At 38.6% G+C, this 16,664-nt stretch overlaps 1 protein-coding gene across 1 annotated transcript in view; it reads left to right on the top strand.

Moving 5' to 3' along the window:
* Positions 1-16,664, top strand: part of Nrdc (nardilysin convertase) — a 71,998-nt gene that overhangs the window by 33,373 nt on the left and 21,961 nt on the right. The window contains exons 8-14 of the mRNA XM_041651693.1: positions 3,715-3,772; positions 4,700-4,773; positions 5,938-6,007; positions 8,887-8,964; positions 10,445-10,565; positions 10,645-10,703; positions 10,960-11,014. Of these exons, the coding sequence (XP_041507627.1) occupies positions 3,715-3,772; positions 4,700-4,773; positions 5,938-6,007; positions 8,887-8,964; positions 10,445-10,565; positions 10,645-10,703; positions 10,960-11,014 (515 nt within the window). The remainder of the gene's footprint in view (positions 1-3,714; positions 3,773-4,699; positions 4,774-5,937; positions 6,008-8,886; positions 8,965-10,444; positions 10,566-10,644; positions 10,704-10,959; positions 11,015-16,664) is intronic.

The raw sequence follows: 16,664 nt of genomic DNA, 5'->3' as shown, positions 1-16,664 counted from the left end.
CTCCAGGAGATCTCACACCCTCTTTTGGCCTCCACCAGTACCCACGTACTAGGGCACACAACACACACACACACACTCCACTATACAGAAATAAAAATAGAATATTTTTTAAAAAATCGAAGGAAATTAAAATTTCAGTATGTTACAAAGTTCACAGAAATATAAGATCATCTCATACAAATTCTTTCTCATTGAAATGGGTTTATTTATAGGCTAATCTCAAGTGTCTGAGTATACCAATGTAATCATAGGCCATCTAGGGTTTTGAGCAGGGCCTCATAGAGCCTTGACCTTCTGGAATTTCAGGCTTGGCTGTTGTGTTTCAGATGACTCAATTTGTGGTTTTATATTTAATACAGATTGATTATAAACTTATAGGGGAAGTTGTTTGTCCATTCTTATTTAAGATCCTATAAGATGATTAAGAGCAGCTCTTAACAATGATAGAAGTATCTTAAATGTACAAGCTTGAAGATTGCCGTGCTCCTTTCCTCCTGTGCTATTATCATGTGAGTGTCTCATTTAAGAAACTGTGGTAGCAACCGGCGGTGGTGGCGCACGCCTTTAATCCCAGCACTTGGGAGGCAGAGGCAGGCTGATCTCTGTAAGTTCGAGGCCAGCCTGGTCTACAAGAGCTAGTTCCAGGACTGGCTCCAAAGCAACACAGAAAAACCCTGTCTCAAAAAACAAATCAAAAACAAAAACAACCCCCCCCCAAAAAAAAGCCAAAAGAAGAAGAAGAAAGAAGAAAATATGGTCGCTTTCTTTTGTTTTCTTGGGGTTTTAACCATTTTTAGACTTCTCAAAACCACTTGCTAAACCATTCCTTTTGACATTACTTAATGTTTCACATTCTTTAGAACTGACCCTCACCTGAATGATTCTCCTTCTTAGAAGATTTTGCCAAAACCTCTTCAAAATTGAGATCAACGCTCATAGCATATGAAACATTTTCTCACTTTTCAAAATTAACCCACAAATGTGACTCTAAATTTGTAACATACATTGCTGTTTTTAGTATAGAAATTAATTTATAAATTGTTGCAAATTATTTCATGTATATGAAATTTTATTTACCTAGGCATTTTGTTTCTTTGTATTCTTTTCCTGTTTGACATGCTGATTAATATTACAGATTTTTGTTTGGTTTTGAGACAGGGTTTCTGTATATAACCCTTGTTGTCCTGGAATTTTCTGTATAGACTGGCCTGGCCTCAAATTCAGAGATCCACCTACCTTAACCTCCCAAGTCTTACTATAAAATTTTCAAATAAACAATAGAATTTTGATTAAAATCACATATAATCTAGATTACATTGATTTTCATGCTATCTCATTATACTATTTAAATGTCAAATAATTGGGTCTGGGAGATGGATGGCTCAGTTAGGGAAGAGCTTGTGTCACAGGTTGGAGGGTCTGAGTTTGAATCCCCAGGTAACCATGTAAAAGGCAAGCACAGTGTCTTGCACCTATAGATCCCAGCACTAGGGATGCAGAGATGGGGACCCCTGGGGTTTGCTGGCTAGCCTGTCTAGCTGAATTGGTAAGCTCCAGGTTCAGTGAGGCCATGTTGGAAATGTTAAAGTGGAGGGGCTAGGGCTCAGTGGGTTAAGGTACCAAGTGGGAGTTCATTTTACAAAGTCTATATGGCAGACCTTCACACACACGACAAATGTCATTAAAAGTAGTTTTTTTGAAGGCAAACAGGAGTAAGTTACAAAAAAAGTTGGAGAATAATTGAGGAAGACATCAAATGTCAATCTCTGGTCTCCACTTGTACACACACACACACACACACACACACAGAGAGAGAGAGAGAGAGAGAGAGAGGAGAGAGAGCCAGAGAGAGGAGAGAGAGCCAGCAAAATGGTTCAGCAGATTCAGTACTTTTTGCCAAGCCTGATTTCCTGAGCTCAGTTCTTGCGACCAACATGGTACAAGGAAAGAACCAATTCCTGCAAGTTGTCTCTGACTGCTCATAGACATTGGTACACATGAATACACACACACAAACACATATGCACACATACACATGCATGCATGCGTGCACAAAATAAATTTAACAAAAATTCAAATATTTGTGTAAATAAAGTAGTTTAGGTTAAATTTAATATTTGATTAGTTTCATTTGTATATATCTTTTTATACTTTAATTTCTTTCTTTTTTTGAAGTACTAGGAATTAAGCTCTGGGTATCTCACAATAATCACATGGTCTGCCACTGAGCAAAACCTTGGGCTCATTTATTGAGTTATTGGAACTTATGGATCTGGTTGGAACTGACACATTCTGTCCTGTGATAGGTTGGTCACTTAGATACATCTGAAGGGTTTTCTTTTTCATCTTGTGTTTTAATAGAAATTTCAAAAGACCAATTATGCAGTTTAGGAAAGAAATCAAAAGTTAGAAATTATCATTTTATTTGTTCTGGTTCCCATTGCTGTGATAAAAGGCTGACAGAAGCAACTTAGGGAAGCTTTTCTTTGGCATGTGAGGGTGGAATTCACTGTAATGGGAACGTGTGCCTGGTCCTCACGTCCTCTGCAGACCCAGACACACAAAGGCAAAGACTGGTGCTCACTGACATCCTCCTCTTCACTGTTACCCAGTGTAGACCACTCGTTCATGGGATGGGGCCACCCACATTCAGATTGGTCTTCCTAAATTAGACCTCACCCACATGCCCAAGGTGTGTCTCCTTTGATTCTTTTTTTTTTAAGTTTTTTTTTTTATTGAGAAAAGGAGAAAAAAAAAAACAAGTTTCCATCTCCTCCCAGCCTCCCATTTCCCTCCCCCTCCTCCCACCCTACGCCCCCTCCTCCCACCCTTCTCCCCCTCCCCCCACTCCTTTCCCCCTCCCTCTCCAGTCCAAAGAGCAGTCAGGGTTTGCTGCCCTATGGTAAGACCTAGGACCTCCCCCCTCCGTCCATATCTAGGAAGGTGAACATCCAAACTGGCTAGGCTCCCACAAAGCCAGAACATGAAGTAGGATCAAAACCCCGTGCCATTGTCCTTGGCTTCTCATCAGCCCTCATTGTTCGCCATGTTCAGAGGGTCCAGTTTTATCCCATGCTTTTTCAGTCACAGTCCAGCTGGTCTTGGTGAGCTCTCAATAGATCAGCTCCACTGTCTCAGTGGGTGGGTGCATCCCTCGTGGTCCCGACTTCTTTGCTCATGTTCTCCCTCCTTCTGCTCCTCATTGGGACCTCGGGACCTCCTTTGATTCTAAACCCACCCAAACTGACAATGAAGATTTACCGTGATGCTCATACCTGAATTCTAAGAAAAATTTTGGGGAAAGCTCAGCAAATATAGTACAGTATATATATATATATATATATATATATATATATATATATATATATATATATATATATATATATCCTGGCAGAGCCTGGAAGCCATGTTAGGATGCCAAAGAGAGAAGGGTTAGTCTGGGGAGAGATGTATATTGGAGCGGGTGCAGGAAGGCAGTTGGTGTATTCGCGCGCGTCTCTTGTCTCTTCATGCTTGCCTAGTGGTAAACAAAAGTCTTTTTGTTTTTTTAAACTTGGAGTCCAAAAAAGAAGTGGGTGTTGTGCAGTTTTCTCTCATAACTGGTTTACACCAGTCAGTGTTTGCCTAATTCAAATGTGTATGAAAACAGACACCAGCGTATCACAGTTCTTTACAATGACTAACCACATTTTGTGTTCGTTATCCTCCTTCAAGAAACCCTGGACACTTTGGAAAAGTGGGTGACGGAGATCTTCTCTCAGATACCGAACAAGTAAGGCAGTCACTTTCTGTGAGTTACAAGTCTCCACCATTAGAGAGCACACCTTTTTGTATGAACCCCAAATGTATCTTTCTTTTGTTTTTTGTTTTTTTTTAAAAGATCATAAACTGAGATCTAAGGAAGTTTACTAGCTTAGTCAAGATTGTATAGCTTTTGAGTAGAAAAGCTAGGATCTCTTTCCATAGTTCAAAAATTACATGCTTGTAAATTTATAGTAAGCAATAATGCTGAAGATCTTTTTGCTTTTATTTTTTACTTTTCTGTTATTGTCCAGGGCATTTGGAGCTGTGGTAAGAGTGGAGAAGCATGTAAAGCACACCTGCCTCTCCTAACGGATTTTGTTTTTCTTTTGTCAGTTGTTTGGAATGTGGAATGTTTTTCTCTATTGAAGAATTATCTTGTAGACAATGGTGATTTTTAAAAAAAGATTTATTTATTATTATGTATGCAGGCCAGAAGAGGGCGCCAGGTCTCATTACAGATGGCTGTGAGCCACCATGTGGTTGCTGGGAATTGAACTCAGGACCTCTGGAAGAGCAGTCAGTGCTCTTAACCGCTGAGCCATCTCTCCAGCCCCAACAATGGTGATATATATCTAATCACTCTGCATATAGTTGTTACATTTAAACAAATTATTTCTAGTACAGCTTTACTAACTAAAGTACTTCTTACAGGAGGAAAGCTATAAGTAGGTGGCACCAAAAGAGGCTGAAATGATAGGGGCAAGGTCCCTGGGGCAGAGGTAAAGAAAGCAGAGTGCAGTCAGGATTTCTGTCCCTTCGCTCCTGCAGAGAATGCTCTGTAGCCAGCACCGCCCAGAGTAGATGGCTTACAAACATGCCAGTCACTGAAGTACCCGATGACACTGTCGTAAAGGCTTTTCCCAATTAAATCCTAGTGTGTCTGTTTTCTTTACAGTGGGCTACCTAAACCAGACTTTGGCCATTTAACGGATCCTTTTGACACACCAGCTTTTAACAAACTATATAGAGGTTTGTGAACCTAAGGTTTAATATTGCTTGAAATAATTTTAGCATGTTTCCTAAAATTCTAGTCTGCCAATTATCTTTGAAAATGCAAACACAACAGACGTTATGACTGTTGAAAAGGGCGCATTGGGCTGCTTGGGCTGCTTCATGTTTTCCCCAGATCCCCGTGTTTCTTTTGTTCTGTCTTCTCCCCTCCTTCTTCATTTAACCTTAAGAAAGTAAAAGTAGAAGAGAGAAAATCATTTGAAAATTATCTTTTGAAATTTCATCATACCTAATGGTATTTGTTAAATGAAGACATCCTCAGGTGTCGGAACTGGAAGGGCATCTTTAAGTCTTACTAGAAAGAGAGCCTGTTTTGGCAAATTTCCTTTGATATGTTATAGGTAAATTAACATAAATATTCAAGATTATAAAAATATATACTTACTAAGTGTATATTTCTAAAAATATATATTCTTTTTAAAATTTGGCACCTGTAGAAAGTACATGATGAGTTGTTCTATGATCGTATTCTGATTTCCTTTCAATTTGCCAGTGTGACAGAGCCATTTTTATGTCTCCTCTTTTTTTCTTTGTTCTTTTAATCATGGAATTTCTTTTTCTTTTTTCTTTTTCCAGTTTCTTTTGGTCTTCTCTCTTCTCCTCTACCCCAGTGTCAGTCTCTCCTCGCTTCCTCTGGTCAGCGGGTGTTTTGGCACGCCCGTTCTGCTGCAGGCTTTATCCTGAGAATATTTTCTGCTGTTTCTAGCTTTGGATTTTCTATTTATAGATCCATATTCTCCAGAAATACTTTAGCCAGTACACATTTTATCACGAGAAACAGACTCAGGAAGTCTTAAATGCACGTGAGTTTTATCAAATCCTGCAAGCAGTACCACTAGGGGAGGCTGAGGGAATTTCCCACGGACCTCCTGCCCTAGTCCTGCACCTGTCTTGCCAGAAGGGAGTCAGTCCTTGTAGCATTTCAGTTCTCACTGTTCTTTTTCATTCTTGCTCAAAACAACTATTCAGATTAGAAAATTGGCAAATTGGAGTAACAGCTACATTTTATTTAACCATCCCGTGACTGCTGGAGGATGAAATGTATTGAACAAAGAGTATGTTCTTATGACAGAAAATGTGACAGACAAATGCTTATACAGTTCTTCTGGCATTTTTGTTTAGTTGTTCCAATCAGAAAAATTCATGCTCTGACCATCACATGGGCACTCCCTCCTCAACAGCAGCATTATAGGTAAGAGGTCAAGGGAGGTTCGCTTCGTTAAATATAGAGAAGACTGGGGTGCTTTAACTTTGGGGTTTCTATATTTAAAACTCGGGTGTCTTATAAACTAGAATGTAACTACTAGATTATTCAAGTCTTTAGGTATTTCATGTTTTTTCTCAGTATAAAAACTAGAATTTTTTAATAATGAGTTACTTTACCTGAGTCTTTGAAATCAAATATTTGGCATTGATGTTTACATTTCTAATTATTTTTAATATTTGTAAGATGAAATATATCAATTTATGATTTATTTGTTCATAAAATGTATCTTTTGCTTATCAAAAGTGAAGGTTAAGCCAGTTAGTGGTGGTGCGTACCTTTAATCCGAGCACTCAGAAAGCAGAGGCAGGCAGTTCTCTGTGAATTCAAGGCTAGGCTGGTCTGCAGAGCAAGTTCCAGGACAGCCAGGGCTACACTAAGAAACCCTGTCTTGAGAAACAAAAACCAAAAAACCCCAAAAGTGAAAAGCTGAATAGCGTTAAGTTCCAATTTACTTCTGTGAGTTAAGGACATTACATAAACTAGGTTAAAAATGTCAGTTTGTGTATGAGCAGCACAGCTCAGGCAGTAAGTTTTTGTTTTGTTTCATTTGGGTTTTATTAGGTAAGGAACAGTCATTTCTACAAATGCTATATAATAAATAAATGCACATGAATTGATATAAATTTGTTTTGTCTTTGAGACATGATTCTCTTCATAGCCCTGGCTGACCTGCAGCTTGAATTTACAGAGATCCACCTGCCTCTGCCTCTCAAACGCGGGGATTAAAGGTGTGCGCCACCACCGCCAGCTTATTTTTAAATTATGTATGTGTGTCTGTGTATGTGTGTGTGCATATGGATATGCACACGAGTACACATGCCTGTGGGGGCTAGCCGAGGGTGTTGGGTCCTCTGGAGCTGGAGTCACTGTGTGCAAGCTTTCCACCACGGGTGCTGAGAACAGAGTTCAGTCCTGTGCAAGAGCAGCACATGCTCTAAACTACGGAACCATCTCACCAGCCCATCTTACTTTTTTCTTAGGCTGCCAACAAAGCAAAGCTGTACAGGCAAACCCAGCAGAAGGAGAGGAAGCAGTGTGTATTGCTTGAGCTCAGTAAATGTTTTTGTTACATGCTAGAATATTTGAACAATCAAGCCCACTGCAATTAACAAAAGCATTATGACTCTAATGAGAAAGCAGGAAAGTGTGTATTACAAGAATAATATAGCAAAAACAATATTTAGATTGAATATATAGTTATGAACGCCTTAAGAAATGTTGACATTGTTAAACTAATAGTAAAGGCCATTAGCTAAAACACTCTTCTGTCGTTGTCTCTGCCCAACAGTAGTAGCTCATTTTATATCCTTCAGACATTAAAACATTGAATATATTGGGGCTGGAGAGATGGCTCAGTGGTTAAGAGCACTGCCTGCTCTTCCAGAGGACCTGAGTTTGATTCTCAGCACCCACATGGATTTTATCACTCCAGTTCCAGAGAATCTGACACCCTCTTCTGGCCACTATGAGCACTGCATGCATGTGGTACACAGGCATACATGTAAGCAAAACACCTATATACATAAAGTAAAAACTAAAAAGAATCAAATATAAAACATCTCTTATGGAGTGGGATTTCAACACATGCTGTCACATTGACTTTTTATCCTCTTATGGAGTGTTTGAAGAAATACTGAAAGTTATAGGAAGTGACAAGTTGTAGGGTTGGTTTGTTTGCTGCCATCCAGCTCTTCTATAAGGCCTGATCCTTTATTTAACATGTCATTATCAGTCATTTTTATACCTCAGATAAGTGAATTCCCAGTAAATTAACTTTAGTGGAGAGCTCTTTTTCACAGAGAAGCAGTGTTATTAGTTTCGTTCAGATGCAAATGTTTAGTTAGCTGGGCTCATTCAGCAGCTGCTTTACTTTGTGCCTGTCTAGTACCTCATTCAATTCATATTTTAATCTATATTGTCGAGGCTTTGAGAATTGCTTAGCAGAGCTGAAATAACACTTTGATTTTCAAGGACTTACTAAATTTTTGGTGGGCATGGTATTCAGTATCAGTAGTCCCTGTATGTTCATTATGTTATAAAAATACTACTAAATTGAAATTTGTAGCCTAATCAGATTTCCTATCCTTTTTCTTTTTTGATAATTTTTTTTTAAGAAACATACCTTTAAATTGTAGTAGAAACAAATGGTGAAAAAATTTGAACAACATATTTTTAAGTTGACTATTATGTAGTAGTAACTGACTGTTGGGTGAGGCTCTGTGAGTAGTGGTGGCTAGTCAATGAAGAGGAAGAGAGAAATATACTTAAAGGAAATTGAAACTAGACTCTAGATTGTCAAACCTTTAGGGCATTTTTTTTTTTTAATCCTAGAGCTTGGTACAGTAGTGAAAGATATTGTAACAATCTGATTCTGGACACTGATTCATATATTGGGTTCTAAGATGATAATCTGTATTGCGGTAGAGGGAGCTAGGGAGCAGGGGCTCACTGGCCTGCTACTCTAGTGTAATTGTTTCAGAGGAGGTGGATGGAGACCATAAAGCTGACACTCGAGAGTTTTCTCTGGCCTCTACACGCATGCATGTGCATATGTACCTGAGCACACACACACATGCACACACATGCATACACATGCAAAAAACCTCAAAAACAAAAGTACCACCCCTTTCTCCTGCAAAAAGTGGCTTCATATGAAGTGCCTTACCATTTTCTGTCTTTATATTGTGACTGTTAACTGATTGAGAATTTCTTGTTTACTGAATTTTTATAAGAATAATCTTAGATTCTCAAACCTGGTATATTTAAACCTTCTTTTGACTTCTGACCATTAATTTTTTTTTAAGGGTGAAGCCACTTCATTATATTTCCTGGCTGGTTGGACATGAAGGCAAAGGCAGCATTCTTTCTTACCTTAGAAAAAAGCAAGTATTCAATTGTTCATTATTTCTGTAACAATCTCTGAATAATAAATAGTAGGTTTTACTGTGCATTCCTCTGCTTTAGCTGCCATGAGGTCTAGAATTAAAACACTAATTATAGTCATAGTAATTACCTAGGTCGTTTTAATAACTATATTTTTAAGGTTTCTTAAAAGCTGTCTTTTTAGCTTGTGTTAGAAATAATTACAAGTTAAAAAAATACGTATGGGATTAACAGTTAATTCCATAATTATATAAGAAGGTTAGATAAGTAAGTCAATTATTTAAATGCTGTGGCTCTCTAGGGTTTCCAACCCAAAAGGTGGAAAAATCATACTGAACACGTGGAGTTAAAAGTATATGCAGCCAGGCGGTGGTGGCTCATACCATTAATCCCAGCACTCAGGAGGCAGAGGCCGGTGGATCTCTGTGAGTTTGAGGCCATCCTGGTCTACAGAGTGAGTTCCAGGAAAAGCAAAGACCATCCAGAGACACCCTATCTCGAAAAATCGACTTTCCCCCACCCCCAAATGCGGCTACTTTAGTAGAGTGTGTCCTAATGCATTTCTGCAACTGTTTTATTTCTAGCCGAACAACAGAAACAGAACTTTAGAATCTGGAGCAGCACCTTTAATTTCTTCTTTGTCTTTTTTTCCTGTGTACTAATTTGCAAGAAATACTATTTAAGATATCATTGTGTTCCAGAACATTCACAGAAATTGAGAGGGCGATTATGACTAAGAACTTTAATGATATGAGTATATATGTGAGCCTTTTAGGATGTGAGCAATGTGCTTTTTGACATGTGACCATTCTTCTTACTGAGCTCTGTTGGACTTGGAAACTCTTCATTTTGATGTACACCCTCTGATTTAAGTTTTTTGTTATTTTAGCCAGGAAACAATCTACTCTCTGTGCTGCTTTATTGGATAACCATGTAGAATAGCTTAAAGGCTCGAAGAATTCACTTGACATTCTGAGTTGGGTTGTATTTTATTTGTTTTAATACTTTTAGAAGAAGATGATAACTGAAATGTTTCTTAGTAACTGTATGAAATAGTTAATTTGTGTTTTTATTTTATTTTTTTCATTAAGAATCACATTGACATCATAAAACTACTTGTACCATATCTATTATTAGTCTTCCCGTTAAACAGGGAAAGATGACTACCATTTTTTTTCTGGTGACTTCTAAATGTATTGTCATTCTTTGAACTCCTAAAACTGGAACTTGTAAACTTACTGTTGTCGGGTGTGGTGTCACAGCCTGTAATCTCAGCTGTGGGGAAGCAGAGGCAGGGGGATTACTGCAAGTCCAAGGCCAGTCAGAGCTATGTTGTCAGACTTGGTCTCAAACAAACAAAACCCCTTTAACACTTAAAGTATATGTTTTCACCAAAAACTCAGGTTCCAAAAATTTACAAAGAAAGCTTGTTGACATTGTTAATTTAAACACTTATTAGATTAATTTTCCCAACTGTAGGTGCTGGGCTCTTGCATTGTTTGGTGGAAATGGTGAGACAGGTTTTGAGCAAAATTCTACTTACTCTGTGTTCAGCATTTCCATTACACTGACCGACGAGGGCTATGAGCATTTCTACGAGGTAAGTAATTAGATGGAGTTAATTTTCTTTTCTCTAGATATGATTTTATGCAAAGACTAATGAAATGTTCTGCTTCCAGGTTGCTCATACTGTCTTTCAGTATTTAAAAATGCTGCAGAAGCTAGGCCCGGAGAAAAGGTAATAAAGTTTCTTAGAATGAAACTGAGTTGATCCAAGTACAATTTTGTTTTCACATGCTTTAGTCCTACAAGATGGTGTTCTGGCATTTCTTGCTGTTTGCTTTATTGGCTCTGTATCTTGGTCCCTCTCCATCTGAGTGCAGACTATAATCTTTACTATTATTTAGCTAGCTCTTTTTATTTTTATGCCTCTTGTGGGTGATTGCAATGAGAAATTTTAATATATTTTCTAATTGTCATGTTCTCTTTCACAGAGTTTTTGAAGAGATTCAGAAAATTGAGGATAATGAATTTCATTACCAAGAACAGGTATTGGAAGGCAGATTATTTTTGCATGTTTTCTGTGAACAAGTTGAAACTGTGTGACCATTGTTCCACTCTATGAAATTTTAACTGGAATTTTAATTGTGCCTCTCAAGATAACCTTTCGTTTTAGCATTTAAGTTACAGGGCAAGCCTAGGCCCGTGACATAGATCATGATGTGTGACCCGCTTTCTATCTAATCATCTGTTTTGTCTGTCCCCTTGATAAACATTCAAGGGACAGCTTGCCATGGGATTCAGTAGTTTAGGAATTCAAATATTGTAAAGATATTTTACAAGGTAATCAATAGCAATTACCATGTGTAATATTAAGAACACTTGAGCTTTGGGAGTCTAAGGAAAAGGAGTTTTTCCTTGATTGAAGGTCTTCATGGACATGGTAAATTTGAATTGAAGTTGCCAAAGCCATAAGGTTTGTTTATGCTCCAGGGAATTGAAAGCACACTGGTAAGAGCTTTGTGGGGCCCAGGCAGTGGCTCTGTGAGTACACTACTTGCTATTTTTGCATGAGGAGCTGAGTTTGGATCTCTGGTACCCATGTAAATAAGAATGAAGGCCTGGCAAGGTGGCACACACCTTTCATTCCAGCACATGTGAGGCAGAGGCAGGTGGATCTCTGAGTTTCAGACCAGCCTGGTCTCTGGAGGAAGTTCTGTCTCAAGAGGAAGACATTCAGCCTTGGCCTTTGGCAGACACATGGTTGAGTTCATCCATGTTCACATGCATGCATACATATAAATGATCTTTAGGGCATTATGAAAAAGTTAATGATCCTGTATGTGTGTAGTATGAGGACATGCAGATGAAAGTACTGCAGAGTATTGAAGGTAAAATGTTCAGAGAAGGGGTGTGTGTGCTCATATGTCTACATGCCCTTTGGAAGTGTGTTGAAGCCCATGAGTTGTTCCTCAGAATAACGCATCGTGTCAGCTCTTAGGCTGTAGAGAAGCTGCTGACACTGCACAGGAATGGCTGGCACACCCTTCACTGCACAGGAATGGCTGGCACACCCTTCACTGCACAGGAATGGCTGGCACACCCTTCACTGCACAGGAATGGCTGGCACACCCTTCACTGCACAGGAATGGCTGGCACACCCTTACCTAGAAATCACTGGTGATGGTCTCCATTTGTTTTCCTCTCTATGTATATCTTTTGTTTGTTGCTTTTGGGTTTTTGAGACAGGTTTCCCTTTGTAGCCTTTTAGATCTTACTCTGTAGACCAGACTGGTCTTGAAGTCACAGCGATCTGTCTGCTCTGCCTCCCAAGTGATGGAATTAAAGGCTTGTGCCACCACCAGCCAGCTCTGTGTATATTTTTTATTGGCCCATTTATAGTTGTCATCTGTATTTCATTCTCAGTGTCTTTATCACACAGGCATTCTCTTACATACCATTTCAGTCAAGTATATTGCCACAATTGGTAAAGTTAACACTGAAACAATACTGCTAATGTACAGCCCATAGAATAGTGTCTTTAAGTATGTAAAAGTACAGTTTACAAAAGAATATAGAAATAAAATGCTCAGAATAGTAAAATAGTAACATGTGTCTTTCTTGTGTAGGAAGATCCAGTGGAATGTCTAGTGATTATCAGAGTTGTGCAGCAGTGACAATACATGCCATTTTAAATACCTTTAACAACCGTGTTGTGTTTCTGTGGCTGGTAGTCATAGACATTGCTCATATTACCGTGTATACTGCTGATAGTGATACTTTTATTAATTTATCTTTACATGGTACTGGGGATAGAACTTGCATGTTAGAGAGGTATTCTACCACTAAGCCTCTGATTGTTATACTAAAAAAATTAGAGATTAATAAAAATATGTAATTTCTTCCCAGCCAAATTTAGGGTCTCTCTGATTTTGTTCACTGACATAAGGGCTCTATATTCGAGAGCTCTGATTTATAGCCAGTCAAACCTCCTGAAAAATTTTAGTTGTTTTTTTTTTATGATTACCAAAGTCTGTTCTCTCAATGTATACTATAGATGGAAGTTTCTGTCCCTCCTGGTCCCACAGCCATTTAGTCCCAAATAAACATACAGAGTCTTATAGTAATTATAAACTGTTTGGCCTATTGCTCAAGCTCATTACTAACTAGCTCTTACAATTTAAAGTAACCCATAATTCTTATTTATGTTTAGCCATGTGGCTTGGTACCTTTTCTCAGTAAGGCATTCTCATCTTGTTCCCTCTGCATCTGATTGGTGACTGACTCTCTGCCTTTCCTCTTCCCAGAATTCTCCTACCCTGTTTGTCCTGCTTATACTTCCTACCTGACTACTGGTCAATCAGTAATTTATTAAACTGATATGAGCGACAAATCTTTACAGTATACAAGAGCCTTATCCCATAGGATTTTTCCCATTTTTCTTTTCAAAACAAGAACCCAGAATCTAATCTCCTTTGTTAATCTTTTTTTCCTGACCATTATTCATAACAACTTGTAACCAATACTCTAAACAAAGATAACATCCATAATCAATTTTTTGGGAATATTGGCATAGTTTTCTAGGCTACGTCTTATTGACTGGGGATGCTGGTAATCTTTGGAGGACCCTGATTTAGAGCTATGGTGAAATCCTGACTAGAATATTCTATGAGACTTGAAGCTGTTCTGGATGTAGAACTCAGAGGAAACTGCAACAGAGGCACTCTGAGATGTTAGATCACCTGGACCATCCTCTCTTATCAGAGATTTTTCAGGGGCTCTTTCTCAATTAAACCTGATTTTTTCTTAACTCAGAATGAATCCACAGCCTCTCATTTCTTGTGGAAATAAAAGCAGAACCTTTTCCTCAAAATAACATATCTTTTGACTTAAATTTTGAAGTCAAGATATTTTTAAAATATGTAGATTGGTTTAATCCAGTAACATTTATAATCAAATGTCTTTTGCAGCTGTTGCTCCTTCCTCAGCAGTCAAACAATTCAAAGACAATTAAAGGAGCTGCGCCTCTGCTTGCTTCTAGCAAACAGAGCCCACCCAAGAAAATACTGATACAAAAAAAAAAAAAAAAGAATCTGTGCTTGACTCTCTTCTTTTGTGAATAAAATCCCTTCCCCATCTCTCTGAGGTTTTATGTGGATGTAGTTGTTGAACGTTGGGTGCCATTTCTAGAAGGAAGTTTATGTCCTGACTGGTCCTGCAGCAGTTCAGTCTCAAATAAACATACAGATACTTCTATTAATTATAAACTGTTTGGCCTATTGCTCAGGCTCGTTACGAACTAGCTCTCACAACTTAAATTAACCCATAATTCTTATCTTTGTTTAGAAACGTGGCTTGGTACCTTGTCTCAGTAAGGGTTTCTCGTCTTGCTTCCTCTGCGTCTGGCTGGTGACTGACTCTCTGCCTTTCCTCTTCCCAGAATTCTAGACTGGTCGCCCCACTTATGCTTCCTGCCTGGCTACTGGTCAATCAGTGTTTTGTTAAATCAATAGAGTGACAAATCTTTACAGAGTACAAGAGCATCATTCCACAGCAGGAAACCATAAGTAGTGGAGATGTAAGTTCATGAGGAAGGTTGCAGAAACTCCAGTTACTGTTGACTCCTCCGTATATGTTTTCTATCCTTGAAGCCATCCAAAACTGAAATCAAAGTCTTACTCTATGAAACAGAATGGTTACAGTGTCTCACCTGAGCTCTTAGAGAACCCTGTAGGCACTCTTCCCTGTACATAGATTGATTGTTAGAGTTGGTACCCACACATCCTGTCCAGCCACTTTACTGGGAGTGTGTTTTTCCATCAGCTGTGGTGGCAAACACAGGAGTCAGAATCACAAGTGGAGGTATCAGAGTGAGCATCTGTGTACTACAGCTGTAGGTGATACCCAGATTTCTATATTCTACATGATTAAGAATATCAAGCTGGTTGGTGGTGGTGCATGCCTTTAGTCCCAGTTCGGGAGGCAGGCTGACCTCTGTGAGTTTGAGGCCAGCCTTGGCTACAAGAGCTAGTTCCAGGACAGACTCCAAAGCTTCAGAGAAACCCTGTCTTGAAAAACCAAAAAAACAAAAACAAACAAAAAAAAAACAAAAACAAAAAACTTTTCCCCCTTGTCCCTCTAGTTAGTTAGTCGTTATCAGGGTACCCCAACATAAACAATGACATCTTCCTGTGTCGTAGCTCCTCGTCCCTTTCTCCTGCATCTTTGTATACCTTGACTTTAAGATGTGAGTTCGAGAATCTTAGGTGAAAACCCAAGCAAATGTGCAACGAGAACAAATCAGAAAAGCCAGTTTTGCTACATGAATTGCTGAACGACTTAAAGTATGCTGAGTTATTTCTCTTTTGGAGTTTGTACATTTCTATTTTAAATAAAACTGTTTCCTCTTCAAACTTTTCATCTGACTTTTGTCAATGAAGGCAGATAGGAATGCCTTTTTCAAAGTAATATTTTTAAAGAAAAAAAATTAAGTTTTGTTAAGTATGTTTCATAAGTCAAATGTTTGAAATAGAGCTATATGATTTTTTTGTTTGTTTGTTTTTCGAGACAGGGTTTCTCTGTAGCTTTGGTGCCTGTCCTGGAACTAGCTCTTGTAGACCAGGCTAGCCTCGAACTCCCAGAGATCCGCTTGCCTCTGCCTCCTGAGTGCTGAGATTAAAGGCATGCACCACCACCGCCCGGCATAAATTTTTAATTATTTGTTGTGTGTATGCTATACTATACATCAGGAGGCCAGAAGACAGTTTGTAGGAATTGGACAGTTTCTGTCAAGTGGGAATTGAACTCAGGTCATTAGACTTGGTGGCACATTCTTTTACCTGCTCAGCTGTCTTACTGTCTCCGAGAACTGTGTTTTTAAAGATTATTTTTGTAGACAGGAAAATAGGACCAATAATGTAGCAGTTTATTGAAGTGAGTTTATGAAATGGAAAGTTTATAGAAGACAAAACAGTTAAAGGATGTAGATTAGCATGTGTTAGAGAAGCTGTGGATGAGTCTGAGTCCTCAGGCATATCTAGGAGTGGTAGATGTCACAGCTGCTTTGAACAAGTTGTCAGTTTCCTTAAAAACTAAACAGTTAACATTTGAACTCACCAGCTAGCTACGACTCTTAGGGCTATACCCAAGAGAACTGAAACATACCCACAAACTTATATACAAAGGCTCAAATCAGCTTCATTTATTATAGCCCCAAAGTAAAAATAACTTCATAAAGCATTGAATAAGCATATAGTATAATAAATGAATAAATAGTATTCTTGTCATGAAATATTATTCAGCCATAAAGGAGTGATTTATATTATCTTTGAAATGGCATACTTAATGAAGGAAACCAGAACACTAAGGGGTAAATAAAGTCGACACTAGCGGTTGAATAGAGTCGACACTCTTTACCTGGAACGGTACAAGTGAAGTTAGCATGGGAGAACACAGATGTAGTGGTGGGGCCGAGGGCAGCGAGTCTCGAGTACTGTGAGCTTGGGGACTGTAATGATGGAACAACTTTGTAAATATAAAAACTATTGGATCATAGACTTTAAAAGGGTAGATTTTGTGGTTTATGGATTACAGCTTCCAACGTTAAATCTAAAATTATAACTAAAAATATGCATGTGCATATTTTCCTTTGTGGTGTTAGAGATTGAACACCTTGTCTTGCCATACCGGGCAAGTGCTT

Source organism: Microtus oregoni, unplaced genomic scaffold (genome assembly GCF_018167655.1).
Source record: "Microtus oregoni isolate MIOR12 unplaced genomic scaffold, Mior012 000005F_ref0000423, whole genome shotgun sequence".
NCBI classification, from domain to species: Eukaryota; Metazoa; Chordata; class Mammalia; order Rodentia; family Cricetidae; genus Microtus; species Microtus oregoni.
Note: the sequence above shows the minus strand (reverse complement) of the source record. Positions and strands in the feature narration are given on the sequence as shown.